General features: G+C 38.2%; 1 protein-coding gene across 16 annotated transcripts in view; it reads left to right on the top strand.

The window, feature by feature from the left end:
• Positions 1-19,064, top strand: part of SUMF1 (sulfatase modifying factor 1) — a 636,667-nt gene that overhangs the window by 76,304 nt on the left and 541,299 nt on the right. For 14 of the 16 annotated variants that reach the window (XR_010155071.1, XR_010155072.1, XM_016940330.3 and 11 more), the window contains one exon: positions 13,976-14,035. The exons of the other annotated variants lie outside the window; for them this stretch is intronic. Coding sequence is in view for 12 of the 14 variants with exons in the window: in XM_016940330.3 (XP_016795819.1) it covers positions 13,976-14,035 (60 nt within the window). In the remaining 2 variants the exon portion in view is untranslated. The remainder of the gene's footprint in view (positions 1-13,975; positions 14,036-19,064) is intronic. 16 annotated transcript variants of the gene reach the window in all.

Here is a 19,064-nt window from a genome sequence, read left to right as displayed (position 1 = left end):
CTGAGTGGGGAGTCTAGGCTTGTACCCTCATGAAGCTGTATTTAGGTGCCAGAGAAGGCCTAGCCAGGTCTTTCTTATTGTCTAGTAGTAAAGTGGTTACCCCTACCTTGCTGTATACAACCAGGTGGGGAGCCAAAACTCCTACCCACATCTAGTAGTAATGAGGGGTCCCTTCTGAATTGTTAATGGAGGCTGAGCAAGGAACCTGAACTTCTGATTCTGCCTGGCAGTAACAGGATCACACCTTCTCTCTTCCCCTGCCAGGGTGGTATCAGAGAAAGACAGCTAAAACAGGGTGTTAATAAGATCCAGAGTCTTTTAACATAATAAGAACATGTCCACATTTAAGTTGAAAAGTCACTTGCCATTCCAAGAACCAGGAAGATAACAAAGTGAATTTAAATAGATAGCAGATGCCCACACTGAGATGACAGAGATGTTAGACTTACCCAGCAAAGATATTAAAGAAACCATGGGAGAAGAAAGAAATCAGTGAGCAACTATGATCGCACTTGAAACAAATGAAAAAATTGAAAGCTTCAGCAAAGAAATAGAAAATATAAGAAGAACCAAATGCAAATTTTAGAACTGAAAATTGAAAAATCAAACTAAGAAGCTCAGTGTATGGGCTCAACAGCAGAATGGAGGGCACAGAGGGGGGAAAATCAGTGAACTGTAAACTAGAACAAAAGAAATTACCCAATCTGAACAGTGGAAAGAAAACAGTAAATAAAGAAATGTTGAGAGCCACAAGGATCTACATGATTATAACAAAAGATCTTACATTTACGTATTGAGAATCCCAGAGGAGAAAAGAAAGAAGACAGCATGAAATGAGTACTTCACAAAATAATGGCTGAAAACACCTCCAGTTTGGCAAGAGACTCAAACCCACAGATTCAAGGAGCTAAGCAAACCCCAATGAGGGTAATTCTGAAGAAATCTACAAGAATACACCGTTATAATTAAACTTCTGAACACTAAAGACAAAACTTTTAAAAGCAGCCAGAAAAAATGACACCTTACCTATAGGGAAAAAAAAAAAAACAATTTGAATGACAATGGATTTCCCATTGGTGACCATGAAGGCCAGAGGAAATGGCATGATGTTTTTTAAGTGCTGAAAGAAAAGTACTGTTAACCCAGAATCCTTATCCAGTGTCTTTTTGGAATAAGGAGAAATCAAGATATTCTCAGATAAAGGCAGACTAAGAGAATTTGTTGCTAGCCAGCCTATCCTAAAAGGATGGCTAAAGGAATGTTCTTAAACAGAAAGAAAATGATTAAAGAAGGAACTTTTGAATATCGGACTAGAAGGAAGAACATGGTAAGCCCAAATATGAGTATATACAATAGGCTTTCCTTCCTCTGTGGAGTTTTCTAAATTTTATTTGACAGTTGAAACAAATTATAACATTGTCTGATATGGTTCTAAATGTATTTAAAGGAAATATTTAATATGATTATATTATAAACAAGAGAAGCTAAAGAGATTTAAAGAGAGTTACGGTTTTGATGCTTCACTGGAACTGTTAAAATGACATGAGTAGGCTGATACATTTATGACTATATGTACACACACAAGTAGAGTGGTATGTTTATGAATATGCATACACCTTTTAGCAGCCACTAAAAAAGCTACACAAAGAGGTATGCTCAAAAGCACAATAGGTAAATAAAAATGGAATTCTTTTTTAAAAGTTTGGGTAACCCACAGGAAGTCAGAAAAAGGAAAACAGAGACAAAAAAATAGAGAACAGACAGAAAACAGAAAATAAAATGACAGACTTAACTCTTTGACATACCAATAATTATATTAAAAGTACATTGCTTAAATATATCAGTTAAAAAGACAGATTGGCATAGTAGATTAAAAAACCAACCTAATTATATGCTGTGTACAAGAAACTTCAAATATTATGATATATAAGCAAGTTGACAACAAAATGATGGGAAAATATATATTATGTAAACATTAATCAAAGGAAAGTCAGAGTGGCTATATTCATATCATGTAAAGCAGACTTCAAAGCAAAGAAATTTACCAGAGTTGGGGAAGAACATATATAATGATAAAATGGTTAATCCTTCAAGAGGACATAGTAATACTGTGTATGTCCCAGAGAATGGAGCTGAAACATGTGAAGCAAAAAGTAATAAAATTGAAAGGAGAAGTAGACTAATCCACAATTTTAGTTGGGGACCTTACCACTCCTTTCTCAATAATTGATAGTACAATTAGACAGAAGTTCAGCAAGGATATAGAAGAACTCAACAATACCATCAACCAAAGGATCTGATAGAGATTTCTAGCACTGTCTACCCTATAACTGCAGAATACCCCTTTTCAGGTATGCATGGAACATATACCAAGTTAGACCATATCCTGTGCCATCAGATGAACCTCAACAAATTTTTAAAAGTTGAAGACATACAGAATGTGTTCTCCAACCACAATAGAATCAAACTAGAGATCAGTAACAGAAATATAATAGGAAAATCTCCAAACACATGGAAACTATGAAACACGCTTCTAAATAATCCTTAGGTCACAGGGGAAGTCCCAAGGTGAATCCAACAGTGCACTGAACTGAATGAAAATGAAACATATCAAAATTTGTGGGATACAGTGAAAACAGTGCTAAGAGGGAAATTTACAGAACTGCATGTGTGCATTAGAAAAGAGAAAAAGTCTAAAATCAATATGTTTCAGCTTGACCCAGAAGAAAAAGGAGAAAACTAAACCCAAAGCAAGCAAAAGTAAGGAAATAATAAAAACAGAAATCAATGAAATAGACAACAGAAAAACAGAGAAAAATCAGTTAAATGAAGAACTGGGTCTTTGAAAAGATTTATAAAATTGACAAACCTCTAGCAAGTCTGACAAAGCAAAAAGAGAATACCCAAATTACTAATATGAGAAATGAAACAAGATATCAGTGCAAACTCTGTAGACATCAAAAGGATAATGAGGGAATACTGTGAACATCTGTATACCCATAAATGTGACAACTTAGGCGAGAAACTTCCTCAAAAAACTCCAAATACCACAGTTTACCCAATATGAAATAGATAATTCGAATAGTCCTGTAACTATTAAGGAAGTAGAATTAGAAATTTTAAAACTTCTCAAAAAACAAATCTCCAGGCCCAAATGGATTCATTGAAGAATTTTACTAGACATTTAAAGAAGAATCAACACCAATTCTACACAATTTGTTTTAGAAAATGAAAAGAAGGGAACACTTTCTAATCATTTTACGAAGCTAGTATTGCCTTGATCCCCAAACCAAAAGCAGTAAAAAAAAAAAAGGTTACTACAGGTGAACATCCCTCATAAATAGAGACACAAAAATCCTTAACAAAATGTTAGCAAATAGAATTCATCAGTGTATTTTTTAAAACATGATAATTGAGGTTTATTCCAGGAGTGCAGTCTGGTTAAATATTTAAAAATCAGTCAGTGTAATCTACCATAATAAGAAGCAAAAGAAGAAAAAAAAAGCCACATGATTATATCAGTGCAGAAGAAGCATTTAACAAACTTCAACACTCATTTATAACAAAAATTCTCAGGAAAATAGGAATACAAAGATTTTCTCAAACTTAGTAAAGAGCATCTACAAAGAAACTATATACCTACCATTATACTTAATGGTAAAAGACCAAGTGCTTTCCCACTAATATTGGGAAAAAGGTAACTATGTCTGTTTCCAGAACTCTTATTCAACATAGTGCTGGGATTTCTAGCCAGTAGAATAAGGTAAGAAATGGAAATAAGAGGTATACAGATCAGCAAGGAAGAAATAAAACAGTCCCTATTTGCAGATATATGAGTGTTTGTTTACATAGAGAAAGTCCCAAGGAATCTACCAAAATCTTCTTAAAACTAATATTTCAGTTTATAAAGTTTATAAGACACAAGATAAACATGTTTATTTTTGTAAGACTAACAACAAACACATGGACATTGAAATTTAAAATACAATACATTTACAGTCACCAAAACCAAATGAAATGTTTATGTGTAAATCTAATAAAATGTGTTTAGTACATGTGTGCTAAAAGCTATGCAACACTAATGAAAGAAATATCTGAATAAATGAAGAGACAGTGCTCATGAATTGGAAAATTCAGCCTAGTAGAGATATCAGTTCTTCCCCCAATTGTTTAATGTAATTCCTATCAAAATCCCAGCAAGATTTTTTGTAGATATTGACATGATTATTCTGAAATATATATGGAAAGGCAAAGGAACTAGAATTGCTAAAACAATTTTGAAAAATAATAATGTGAGAGGAACCAATCTACCCAATTTGAAGACTTACTACTTAGCTACAGTAATCAAGACTGTTTGATATTGGTGGAGGGATATGCTTATAGATCAGTGGAACAAAATAGAGAATCCAGAAATAGACCCACACATATATGATGCCCAACTGATTTTTGACAAAGTTGCCAAAGCAATTTAATGAAGGAAAGAAAGGCTTTTCAACATATGGTGCTGGAACAATTGGACATCTGTGGGCAGAAAATGAACCTCTACCTTAGTCTCACACCTTACATAAAAATTGACTCCAAATGAATCACAGAGTTAAAATTTAAACTGCAAAACTCTAAAACCTTTAGAAAAAAACACAGGAGAAAATCTGAGATCTAGGCCTAGGCAAAGAGAGTATAGACTTGACACCAAAAAGCATGATCACCCACATATGGAAAAATAAATAAACTGGACTTTATAAAAACTAGAACTTCTTTTCTGTGAAAGAGCCTGTTAAGAGGATATAAAGGCAGGCTACAGAGTGGGAGAAAATATTCGCAACCCATGTATCTGACAAAAGCCACATATATTTACAATATATAAAAAACTCAACACTCAACAGTAAAAAACCGAACAATCCAATTAGAACACGTGCAGAAGACATGAAGAGACACCACAGAAGAAGATACACAGATGGCACGTAAGCACATGAAAAGATGCTGAACGTCATTAGCACTGGAGAAATACAAATTAAAACCATAATGAGATACAACTACACACGTATCAGAATGGCTAAAATTAAAAAGTAGTGACTGGCTAGGATACAGAGAAACTGGATCATTTATCCATTGCTGGTGGTTGTGTGACAGAGTACAGCCATTCTGGAAAACAATTTGACGTTTTCTTTAAAACCTAAACATTCAGCTGGGCACAGTGGCTCACTCCTGTAATCCTAGCACTTTGGGAGGCAAAGGCAGGCTGATCTCATGAGGTCAGGAGTTCGAGACCAGCCTGGCTAACATGGTGAAACCCTGTCTGTACTAAAAATACAGAAATTAGCTGGGCCTGGTGGTGCGTGCCTGTAATCCCAGCTACTCGGGAGGCTGAGGCAGGAGAATCGCTTGAACCCGGGAGGTGGAGGTTGGAATGACCCAAGCTTACGCCACTGCATTCCAGCCTGGGTGACAGAGCGAGAGACTCTCTCAAGAAAAAAAAAGAAAAAAGAAAATGAAGTAAACATTCGACCACTATATGCCCTCCTTTGGCATTGATTCCAAAGGGATGAAAACTTATGTTCATACAAAAACCTGTACATAGCATCTTTATTCGTAATAGCCAAAAAAACTAGAAACAGCCGAAATGTCCTTCAATGGGTGAATATTTAAACAAACCGATACATCCACACCATGGAATACTACTCAATAGTAATAAGGGATAGACTGTTGGTACGGAGAGCAACCTGGATGAATCTCCGGAGAATTATGCTGAGTGGAAAAAAAGCCAGTTCCAAAAGTTTACATACTGTATGATTCCACTTATATTAATATAACATTCTTGAAATGACAAAATTATAGGAGTGGGAAGGGGTTAGTGTTTTCCAGGGGTTAAGAAGGGGTTGGGGTTGGGAAGGAAGTGGTCGTAACTATAAAAGGGCAACGTAAGGGATCCTTGTGATGCAAATGTTCTGTGTCTTGACTGTGTCAGTGTCAACATCCTGGTTGAGATACAGTACAGAGTTTTGGAAGATGTTGCCATTGGGGAAAACTGGATATAGAGTGCACCAATTCCTCTGTTACCTTTTACAGCTTCATGTGAATCAACAGTTACCCATAATAAAGGTTTAATATTTTAAAATGAAGGAGAAATAAAGTCATTGTAGATTAACAAAGACAGTGAATCTGCTAGCAGATCTGCCATACTAAGAAATACTAAGCAGTTTTTCTAGACTGAAAGGGACTGGCACTAGCTGATACCTCAGATAGATACACAGGCAGAACTGACAAGCAGGAAATATGGTAAATAGGTAAGTAGAAAAGACTGCATTTATTTTTTCACTTAATTCCTTTTAAAAACAGAAGATTGTTTAAAGCAATAATGGTCACTGTGTTGTTAAGTTTTTCACATATATAACTGTAATATGTATGACAGTAATACTATGCATTTTGTTTGTTGATATGTCAAGACTATGAAGAGTCTGAAATTTTATTCTGTTTGCAAGCTCATGAGTTAGGCCACTACAGTGTCATGGATGCTGGCGGAAGACATGAAGTTTCTGTGTCAGAGTTACAGATTTTTCTAGTCACAGCACAGCAGGCAACATGCACTTTATGTTCACATCGCTTCCCCTTGTCTCCCAAATCCCATAAGGATGACACAGTAGGTCTTTGTCACAGCTGGAGAATCCTGAGCTTAGGAGACTCCAGTCTTATAAAGAGGTTTATAATAAACATACCCAACCTTTGACATTATTGTTCTGGCCAGGAAACAAACCTGCCTTCTGTCATCTTCTGAGACTGTTGGTTACACAAACATCCTTCAAAAGATAATCCAGGACAAAAACTGCCACAAGGCATATAGAATTGCCCCGTGCCACCACCACGACCAGAGGATATTTTAAGCCTCTCAATTTATAACTTCTCTCTTTTTCCTCCCTTGCTATTTATTTGTTGAAAAGATGTCTGATCTCTTTTTATTTTTATTTATTTATTTATTTTTGAGTTGGAATCTTGCTCTGTCGCCCAGGCTGGAGTGCAGTGGCACAACCTCGGCTCACTGCAGCCTCCGCCTCCCGGGTTCAAGCAATTCTCCTGCCTCAGCATCCCTAAAAGCTGGAATTATAGGTGTGTACCACCACGACTGGCTAATTTTTGTATTTTTAATAGAGGCAAGGTTTCACCATGTTGGCCAGGATGGTCTTGAGCTCCTGACCTCCAGTGATCCATCTGCCTTGGCCTCCCAAAGTGCTGGGATTATAGGCATGAGCCACTGCGCCCGGCCCTGATCTCTTTTTTTTTTTCTTTTTATTATACTTTTTAAGTTCTGGGGTACACGTGCAGAATGTGCAGGTTTGTTACTTAGGTATACATGTGCCATGGTGGTTTACTGCACCCATCAACCCGTCACCTACATTAGGTATTTCTCCTAATGCTATCCCTCCCCTAGTCTCCGACCCCCTGACAGGCCCCAGTGTGTGATGTTCCCCTCCCTGTGTCCATGTGTTCTCATTGTTCAACTCCCTCCTGTGAGTGAGAACATGCGGTGTTTGGTTTTCTGTTCTATTGTTAGTTTGTTGAGAATGATGGTTTCCAGCTTCATCCATGTCCCTGCAAAGGACATGAGCTCATCCTTTTTTATGGCTGCATAGTATCCCATGGTGTATATGTGCCACATTTTCTTTATCCAGTCCATCATTGATGGGCATTTGGGTTGGTTCCAAGTCTTTGCTATCATGAGCAGTGCCACAATAAACATATGTGTGCATGTGTCTTTATAGCAGAATGATTTATAATCCTTTGGGTATATACCCAATAATGGGATTGCTGGGTCAAATGGTATTTCTGGTTCTAGATCATTGAGGAATCACCACAAATGATCTATTTTTAAAAGAATTTCCCATGGCCTGGGTTTTGTTCATTGCATCTTCGTGGAATCATTTTAGTGTATTCTTCTACCCCTTGTATTTCCTACAATCTTTGTTTAGATTTAAAGTCTTGATTATATTTAGGCTTTAGGTAGGATGTGTGTGTGTGTGTGTGGTATGTGTGTGCATGTATGTGTGCGTGTATGTATAAGAGTAATTAAAAATACTTCATAGGGCTGTGTACATTCTTTATATCATATCAGGAGGCATAGTATGCATGGCTTTTATTGTGACACCGATAAGATTATTTTTGTTAATAAGATTGATCAGTATTTAAGTAGGCATTGTCAGTCTGAACCATCCGTTACGAGGTTCTTCATTAGCCTTTCACTCACTGATTTTAGCAGCCATTGATACTCATTGCCTAGATTCAGTTCTTTAGGAAGGTTTGTTTGTTTGTTTGTTTGTTTTCCTGAGACAGAGTTTCTCATTCCTGTTGTCTAGGCTGTAGTGCTGTGGCGCAGTCACTGCTCACTGCAACCTTTGCCTCCCAAGCTCAAATGGTTCTCCTGCCTCGGCCTCTTGAGTAGCTGGGACTACAGGCGTGCCCCACCACGCCCGGCTAATTTTTGTATTTTTTGTAGAGATGAGGTTTCACCATGTTGCCCAAGGCCGGTCTTGAACTCCTGGGCTCAAGCAATCTTCCCATATTGGCCTCCCAAAGTGCTGGGATTACAGGCATGAGCCATTGCACCTGGCCAAGATTTTTGACATAGTGATATTCTATTACTCTTTCTGCATTAATTATCTGGAATTCCTCTATAAAGAACATTCACTCATAACTCTTCTATTTTCCTGAGGCATAGTTTGTGTGAGGAAGTCAGAATAAATGCTTGATGCTGTTATTTTCTTAGTAAAAAGTGATAGTAAAGTGTACACGTACAGAAGTGCCTCATTCTTTGTAATGGGTGCTTAGCATTTCATTACTATGGATTGTGTCAAATGACATGTTTATTATTTGTTTTAATTTTTTTAATTTCCATTGGTTATTGGGGAACAGGTAGTGTTTGGTTACATGGGTAAGTTCTTCAGTGGTGATTTGTGAGATTTTGGTGCACCCCCACCCGAGCAGTATACACTGCACCCGATTTTTAGCCTTTTATCCCTCACCCCCTTCCCACCCTTTCCCCCAGAGTCCCCAAAGTCCATTGTGTCATTCTTATGCTTTTGCATCCTCATAGCTTAGCTCCCACTTATGAGTGAGAACATATGATGTTTGGTTTTCCATTCCTGAGTTACTTCACTTAGAATAATAGTCTCTAGTCCCATCCAGGTCGCTAGTGGTGCCTTTTGACTGTTTGCTGAGTGATGGAAATTTGTCACACTCTCCATCCCTTCTGTTGCTTTCCTTGTCAATGTATTGGGCATGATGAGGGAAAGGGAAATGTCTCTTGACTACACAGAGTGCAGTCGTTGTGCTGTGAAAAATGTCCTGGTAGCCGTGAGCAGGCTGGCTACCCCTCTTCCTTACAGACTCATTCCTCCTCCAAACAAGCCAGTCTCACTGATACGTGGTTCTGTGGCATCTCCAGTGGATTCAACTCATCCTTAAAGACTTACATGCCTTCCCAGGTGTTTTAAACAGGGGTAGATTTCTCTGCACTAATGCTGAGTGTTGCTTCTTCATCACTTTTCCTGAGAACTTTAGCTGTACCTTGGCCTTTTGAGATTATTGGGACTGTTATGTAGAAACCTGTGTGTTTTGCTGTTCTTGCAACCATGCAAGCATTGGAGACATGTTAATATTTTGGTGTCTATGGGACTAGAGCAGTTACGGGCAATAGTACCTTTGGAGACAGGATTCACGATGGTTCCTGCCTGGTTGTAGGCAGAGTCCCTATGTTCCATATGTTTTTCCACTGAGACTTTGTTTTTCTTTCCAACTTTCATTTTAAGTGCAAAGGATGGATGTGCAGGTTTGTTACATGGGTAAATTGTGGGCCGTGGGGGTTTGGTGTAGATAATTTTGTCACCCAGGTAATCAGCATAATACTCAGTATGTAGTTTTTCAGTCCGCATCCTTCTCTCACCCTCCACCTTGCCCAAATAGGTCCCAGTGTCTATTGTTCTCTTCTTTGTCTCCATGTATACCCAATGTTTAGCTCCCATTTATAAGTGAGAACATGCGGTATTTGGTTTTCTGTTCCTGCGTTAATTCACATAGGATAATAATGGCCTCCAGCTCCATTCATGTTGCTGCAAAGGACATGAGTCATTCTTTTTTATGGCTGTGTAGTATTCCATGGTGTATATGTACCACGTTTTCTTTATCCAGTCCACTGCTGATGGATATCTAGGTTAATTCCAAGTGGATTCTTATGCATCCCCGAGCCTCTTGAGCACAGGAGGTGGAGGTGGTAGGGCCTGCAGCCGCTCTTCCTGCTGTGGTATACAGGCAAACAGATGAGGTGTTTAAACACCACCACCAATAGCCACTTAAGTTGTTTTAGCCTGCAGTCATAAATTTGATCATGAGAGACAGTGTTAATTTTGATTTATTAATGTTTTCTTTCACAAATGGGAATGGAGATACCCCTCTTCCCCAACTCTCTGGATTAATCTGCTAGGGCTGCATAGCAAATTACCACACTTAGTATCTTTTTTTTTTTTTTTTTTTTTTTTGAGATGGAGGCTCACTCTGTTGCCAGGCTGGAGTGCGGTGGCACGATCTCGGCTCACTGCAACCTCCGCCTCGCGGATTCAAGTGATTCTCCTGCCTCAGCCTCCCAAGTAGCTGGGACTATAGGTGTGTGCCACCACGACCAGTTAATTTTTGTATTTTTAGCTGAGATGGGGTTTCACCATATTGGCCAGGGTGGGCTCCATCTCTTGACCTTGATCTCTTGACCTCTATCTCTTGACCATCTCTTGGCCTCAGCCTCCCACTCTTAGTGTCTTGAAACAACAGAAATTTATCCTCTCACAGTTCTGGAGGCTAGCAGTCTGAAATCAAGGTGCTGGCTGTGCCACACCCCATCTGGAGTCTCTAAGGGAAGATCCTTCCTGGTGACTTCCAGGAATCCTTCTCATTCCTTGGCTTGTAGCCGCCTCACTCCAGTCCCTGCCTCCATCACCACATAGACTTCTCTGTGTTCCTCTGTGCATCCTCTCCTCATCTTATAAGGACACCAGTCATTGGATTTAGGGCCCGCCCTAATCCAATATGATCTTATATTAATTACAAAAATTACAAGTCTGCAAAGTTCCTATTTCTGAATCAGGTCAGATACTAGGGCTGTGAATGAGCACTAATTTTGGGAACACTCTTCAACCCACTACACCCTCCTAGTAATTTTTCTGTTTTTTGGCAAAGTGGCAAGCATTTCAAACAGTTTTAGTTAATTATCATGTTGTTTGCTAGCAAAAATAGTTTTATTTATAAGAAGCAGCTGAGCAGTCACCTAAATTGAGGACTGTGTTAGGTGCTACAGTTGTGTCAGCCTGGGATGACTGTCATTAGTACTCGCGTCACTGTGATAAGTGTCGTAGTTATTGATTGCAGACTTAGTTCATTGAAGTTGATGATGAAAGGCAACTATTTTGTTCCCATGCCTTCCCATTGGCAAATCAGCTCCTTCTTGTTCCAGATCTACTTGAGGAGTCTAAATTGCACGCTAGCAGATACTGTGAGAGACTTGAATCACAATTTGATACATTGTAACAGAGCATGCAGAGAACCACCTAAAGCAGTGTAATGCAAGAATTGTTAAGCGAGAAACAGTGTAGGAGAGTGTGGCCATTACATGGGAGAGTTCCACAATTATAAATGCTTTCATTGCTGCTACAGTGAATTCTTGGTAATTGTCTTATAGAGTAATAAACTGACTCAGAGTGTTTGTCAGATTCTAGATATTCCTGGGAAGAAAACTGCTGCCAGCCATTATTTTGACACGTAGCTTTTCACGTTTGCAGTGTGCCTGTTTGTAATTAACAAAAGTTTATTAATGTAACATTAAGCATTTAAGGCCTTGGAAATATTGTAGCCCTGCAGTTGAAGGAGGAATAGCCAATGGCTTTGTCTGTGATAGTTTCTAAGCACAGACAGTCCCCTACTTACAATGGTTTGACTTAAGATTTTTTTTTGAGTTTACAATTGTGCAAAAGTGATATGCCTTCGGTAGAAACTGTGGTTTTAAGTATGCATACAACCATTCTGTTTTCCACTTTCAGTTCAGTATTCAGTAATTTACATGATATATTCCACAATTTATTATAAAATAGGCTTTGTGTTGTTAGATGATTTGCCCAACTACAGACTAACGTAAGTGTTCTGAACATGTTTAAGGTAGGCTAGGCTAAGCTGTGATGTTGGGTAGGTTAGGAGTATTAAATGCATTTTTGACTTAATAATATTTTCAACTTATGATGGATTTATCAGGACAGGACCTAATCCCATGCTAAGGAGCATCTGTACCTGGAAATGCTTAGAAGATAATGTGCACTTCTGCCCACATGGTTTACATTTGCAAGAAAGCACATTAGCCATGCTTGGAGAAAACGTGATTCTTTTAATTTCTGCCACTTAAGTAAGGGTGCTTTTGGGTCATAGGAAAAGGAAAAACTAAGATAGGAGTGGGGTTGTCCCGGCTTCTTGCGTTTTTGGAGCAAATAGTAGACAGGTGTGTGATTAATTGTCTTTTTGAACAAAAAAAGGAGATAAATCCCTTTCCCCACAGACTCCCCTGATACGGTTCTGGCTTATTAGAGCCTATTTATTGGTACCTCTCAGATGCTGTGTATGGCTTACCTGATGTTGAGGCTTTTATCTTGGCAACTGATGCTTTAGGATTTTCATTTCCTTTGAACTTTTATCTGAAGCCCTTCCTAGAAAAAAGTCTTGCCATTATACTGGCTCTGTGTAGATGTTAATTCTCATTACAGTGGTAGACGCTGCTCTTCCTTGCCTCCTTTTAAGCATTGCCTAATTTCCTACACTTCTTGTCTCTAAGTGGGAGCGCAGTGGAGTGCCTCAGAGCATGGACTCTGGAGCAAGGCTGCCTGACTGTGCCACTTATTTTACCAGTAACTTAACCTACCTCCAAGGTTGGATGGAGAATACCTGAGTTAATATTTGTAAAGTGCTCAAACTGTGCCTGGTTCATAGTACGTATATGTGTCTTTTTTTTTTTCTTCAAGATAAATCATGTTGTATGTCTTGATTGTGGTAGCGGTTACATGACTATATATGTTTGTCAAAACTCACTGGAACTGTGCACTTAAAAAGGATAAATTTTACTGTATATTAATTATATCTTAATAAAGCACACCTAAATTTTTTTAAGGCTAACAAGCAAACTCTTTCATTCAATCAGCAAAGTATTTATTAAGTATTACACAGCGGGATTATAAAAACATATAATTATGGCCTGGCATGGTGTTGCATGCCTGTAATCCCAGCACTTTGGGAGGCTGAGGTAGGAGGGTCACTTGAGCTCAGTAGTTCAAGATCAGCCTGGGCGATATAGCGAGACCCTGTCTCTACAAATAATAATTTTTAAAAATTAGCTGGGCATGGTGGTTCATGCCTGTGGTTCTAGCTACTTGGGAGGCTGAGGAGGGAGGATTGCTTGAGCCCAGGTGGTCAAGGCTGTAGTGAGCTATGATCACAGCACTGCACTCCAGCCTGGGTGACAGAAGGAGACCCTGTCTCAAGAAAAATTTTTGTTTCAAAAAATACCATGTAATTCAAAGACGCTTGCCAGTGTAGATGAGTAAACCAATTACAACACAGGATAAATTCGCATCATGACATGGTAAGAGGTGCAGCCAAGCAGCTTATTAGTCATCTAGGCAAGAAATGCTGTAGGGACTTAGAGACAGGATTGCTTCCTGTAGTCACAAAGACGTCACCAAAGAGTGGAAACTTGAGGTGGGCCTTAGAAGATGAGTAGGATTTGGGGAGGTGAGCGTTTGGGAGAGCCCATGAATACAGATACAAAGCCTAGGGGTGGAAATGCATGTGGAGAGCTTAGGCAACCATGAGAGAGCTGGTTGGATCAAAGTGGATTCTCTCCCACTGTGTAAGGGGCAGCTTTGCCTTCTGGTCTAACATAGCCTTTTTTCTTCATCTGTAGAAAGGTCCCCCTTCTGGGAAAGACCGAGTGAAGAAAGGTGGATCCTACATGTGCCATAGGGTAAGTCATGTCACTAAACTGTTTTGCCGTTCTTGTTCTGATAGCAGTTTTATGGATCCATTGTAAATGATAGCCCCAAATGTCTCATTCACTTCTGCAAATGCCTACCTAACCCCACTGAAACCAGAAAAAAAGGAGGACAGTCATCTCAAATTTGGTTACAAGCATGGAGAAAAGTAACACAAGTAACAAAGGTTGTGAATGACCTATCGTCAACCAAATTTCATCTATTGAATCTTGCCCCTTTGAGAGACCTTTGTCGTCCCACGAACTGCACGGGGGTGGGTGTATATAACTTTTCCAGCATGTAAGTCTGAAAGCACACCCTTAATTTATTTGAGAATCCTGTACATTTCTGGATTTTCTGTTGAGATTCAGGTGAGAGTTATGTATGGAGGGCAGATTGTGATATACTGAAATGGAAGCATCCCGTGTTCTAGGTACAAAGTGTGCCTTGTGAAATAAGCATCATTCCCAGAGAGTGTTTCTTCTCTTTGGGCTATGATTTTAGTGTCTGAGCTGGCTTTCTTCATCAGTTAGAGTGACTTGGTGTTTCCTAAATAACCTTTATAAGGAATTTGGAAATAGAATACCATCCCTTCCCTTTTTTCTTTGAGTCATATATTTTTCACTTCTCCTGAACTCCAGCTTTCTATCCCTGTGCAGAGATGGCATTTTGCAGATTGTTATTGCCGCAAAGCTTCCCCTAGTAATTTATTCAGTCCAGGTGGTTAGAGACTTAAAACCACCTATAATGGCTCCAAATTAAGTTACTAATTTGATAATGATGGCATTATCAAATTTTGTCTTAAACAGTGGTTCTCAAACTTTATTCCACATTGTAATCATTTGGGATCTATATAAAATACTGATGTCTGGCTCCTCACTCACCCCCATTCTGATTTGATTTTTCTTCAGTGTGAGCTGGGCATTGCATTTTTTAAAGTTCTCCAGGTGATGAAAACATACAGCCAAGTTCGGGAATCACTAGCCTAAAGCAAATCTCTCTAGATTTTATATATATATGTGAGTTTGTGTGTATGTGTATCTTCTGTATTTCTTAGAATTTTTAATCCAGTGATTCAGGTTGAAGTTCATAGAGCAGAGCTCAATTGATGCTTTAGACCTACATTGGTAATAAGATGTAGACCAATTTATTTTCATGAAATCTTTTTTTTGTTTTGTTTTTTTGAGACAGAGTCTCACTCTTCACCCAGACTGAGGTGCAGTGGCACAATCACAGCTCACTACAGCCCCGACGTCCTGGGCTCAAGCGATCCTCCCATCTCAGCCTCCTAAGTAACTTGGCTAATTTTTAAATTTTTTTTAGAGATGGGGTCTTGCCATGTTGCCTAGGCTGGTCTTGAACATTTGGGCTCAGGAAATTCTTCCTGCCTTTGCTTCCCAAAGTGTTGGGATTACAGGCATCAGCCACTGCGCCCGGCCTAAAATCCTAGTTTTAATTTTAAATTAAAAGCATTGTCCCAGGTCTTCCCAATATGTTTACATGTTCACGTATACATCAGAGTCTTTAATCCCAGATTGCTTCTCTATTTGAAGTTATTGCTACAAATGTACCTGGATCTTCTTGCCAGGAAACCAGACTTCCATGGAAAACAGGTGAATCTCTCTTTGTACAGTAGTATCTCAAAATCCTAATTGTCACCAGTTACGTCTCTGGCATATGGCACTTTTCTAAATTCAGAATCCATTTACTTTCTAAGTAATTGAGGACCAGAAGATTTTTCATCAAGAATAAATGGGGTAACAGAAGCTTGTAAAAAACATTTTAAGCAAGTAAAGGACATTAACTGTCCTAATTCCATGCGTATGAATGTATCTACTTTCATGTTTTATAATTTTTAGCTTATTTGTAATCTACATTTTTATAAGCTTCCCAGTAGATTCTTTAAAAATATCTTTTAAACTCCTACATACTTTATTAAGTACACTTACATGGTACTGATTTTTGTATGTTCATCTTGAGTCTTGCAACCTTGCAAAACTCATTTATTAGTTCTAGTAATGTTTTTGTAAATTGTATCATATTTTCTACATAGCTGATCATATGATCTGTGAATATCGACAGTTCTTCCTTTTTAATCTAGATCCCTTTTATAACTTTTTCTTGCTGTATGTCATTGGCTAGAACCTTCAGTATAGTGTTGAATAGGAATGGTAAGAGTAGACATTCATACCTCATTCTTGATCTTAGGGAATAAACATTCAGTTTTTCAAAATTGGATATGTATTAGCAATAGCTTTTTCATAGACGCATGCCCTTTACAGCTTGAGAAAGTTTTTTTCCATTGCTAATTTTTTGGAGTTTTTTAATCAGCAATGGATGTAGATTTTGCTGGGAGCTTTTTCTGCATCTATTGAGATGATAATATAATTTTGCTTTTTCTATCTGTTCATATGGTGAATTACATTGATTTTCAAATATTAAGCTATCCTTGCATTCCTGGGATACGTATCATTCCACTTAGTCATGATGTATTATCTTTTTTATACATTTTGGATTTGATTTGCAAAAATTATGAGTATTTTTGAATCTAGTTTATTCTATGTTTTCTTGTAATGTCTTTGTCTGATTTTGGTTTCAGGGTATTGCTGACTTCATAGATTGAGTTGTTAAATATTAACTTATTTTAAATTTTTTGCAAGAGTTTATGTAGAATTAGTGTTATTATTGAAATGTTTGATAGGATTCCTTGGTGAATGCATTTGGGCCGAGAGTTTTAACTATTAATTAATTAATTTAGAGACAGGGTTGAATTTCTGAACTCAAGCAATTGTCCTGCCTCAGCCTCCTGAGTGGCTGGGACTACAGGTGTGAGCCAGTATGCCCATTTTTTTTTTCTTTTACTGTAGGCCTAATTTTTTAAATAGAGGTAGGACTATACAGCTTATCTGCTTCTTCTTGAGTACATTCTAGTAGTTTGTATCTTTTAAGGAATTTGTCCATTTCATTTGAGTTATTGTATTTATTGGCATAATCTCTGCCTTTCATTGGGTGTTTAGACCATTTATTTTTAATGTGGTTTTTAATATGGTTGGGTTGAAATGTGCCATCTTGATTTTTTTTCTCTTTCTCTCACCTGTTGTTGTTCTGTTTGTCTTCCTTTCGATTACATACTTTTTATCACCCCATTTTCTCTCCTTATGCTTATTAGCTGTAACTCTATGTTTTATAATCTTAGTGGTTGATTTAAAGTCTATATTATGCATTTTTATCTTTTCTTAGCTTACTTGAAGGATTTGTTTTAATTTAGTCAGGTCCCATGTGATGGGGATAACATTTTAGAAGAGGAGAATAGCAGATTGACAGAACTGAGTGGGATCCACAGGATTTTCCATAGAAAAATGGCACTTCCAGGATCTTGGTCAAATGAATTGTTTATTAGGTTGGTCTTTAACATCAGTCTGGTTATATCTGTAAGGTTAGGAAAATAGCATAGTGTCGGTTGTGAATTATTTTCGGAGTGCTTAGCCTTTCCAGTAGATGAAGAGTGACAGCTTTTACTAAATTATTGAGATGTGGATTAGGGAATTACATCTGGATTGGAGTTCTATATCTGTTTCTTGCCAGGTATGTGACCTTGGGCAAATTACTTAATCTTTCTAAGCCTCAGTTTTTACATTTGTAACATACTATAATTGTACCCATTATAAGGTTCTGATGAGGAGTAAATGAACCAACATATATAAGTTCTTGGTACAGTGTTTAGCTTATGGTAAAGGCTCAGTAAAAGTTAGTTGCTCCTATCAGCATCATCTTTATTATAATTAGATTATTTCCCCTCTTCTCTTTCGAAGAAGGAACCAACTAATAAACTCCCAACTAGACAGGCAAAAGCAATGTTCATGGCATAGGTGAAAATCAATAAAAGGAAAAAAATCAGTAAAAAGAAAGAATAATGTTATAATTCATTTTTTAAAAAAATTTCTTTCTTAGATGATGACTTATTTTTGATCATGGGCCAACACCAGTTTGCCTGGCTAAAGTAAATTCTTTTTTTTGAGACAGAATCTTACTCTGTCACCCAGGCTGGAGTGCAGTGACATGATCTAGGCTCACTGCAACGTCCGCCTCCCAGGTTCAAGCATTTCTCCTGCCTCAGCTTCCTGAGTAGCCGGGATTACAGGCTTGTGCCACCACGCCCAGCTAATTTTTGTGTAGAGATGGGGTTTCACCAAATTGGCCAGGCTGGTCTCGAACTCCTGACCTTAAGTGATCCTCCCGCCTTGGCCTCCCAAAGTGCTGAGATAACAGACATGAGCCACCATGCCCGGCCTGCCTGGCTAAAGTAAATTCTGATGATCATTCATAATTTTTTGAAAATCTATCCAAAGTATAGCTTCAACAAGGAGATGGGGGCACAGAAAGAAAAACTATGAGGCAACATGTCATCTGGTTAAGGGTGCAGACTTTGGAATCAGATTGAATAGGCTAGAACCTTGGATCCACCATTTATAAACCATGTGACCTTAGGCACACTATTAACATCTGTGTGCCTCAATTTTTCCTCATGTATACAGTGCAGATACTAATGATGCCTATCTCATAGGATTGTTGAGAGGATTAAGTGAATTAATACATAGAAGTGCTTAGAACAGTTCACATAGTAAGTACTCAAGAAATACTCATTGTTGTTGATGTTAGATTAATCCCTCTGGGTCTTTAGCTCAGCCTACAACATTAAGGAAATCCTCACCATCCTACCAAGATGAAGAGCAAAAGGAGTTGGTCTAGTGTTAGTGGCAAGAGCAACGGATGGGAAATTGAGACCTCTGTTCTGTTGTGGCGTTCTCTATAATGATTTTGTTTAACATGAGTTACAATTATCTTTAAAATGCCCTTTGTCCCTAAAAGTCTCCCTCTCATAAAAACCATATTGCTGCTCCCCTTGACTTTGAAGCCCCAAGGCTGGTAAGTCATTATCTTAAATGGATTGTTCCCAAGTCCAGGATCTCATTCTTAGCACAGACATGGAGATCAATTTCACACAGTAATTAGCCATCTTAA

The sequence above is a fragment of the Pan troglodytes genome, chromosome 2 (genome assembly GCF_028858775.2).
Source record: "Pan troglodytes isolate AG18354 chromosome 2, NHGRI_mPanTro3-v2.0_pri, whole genome shotgun sequence".
NCBI classification, from domain to species: Eukaryota; Metazoa; Chordata; class Mammalia; order Primates; family Hominidae; genus Pan; species Pan troglodytes.
Note: the sequence above shows the minus strand (reverse complement) of the source record. Positions and strands in the feature narration are given on the sequence as shown.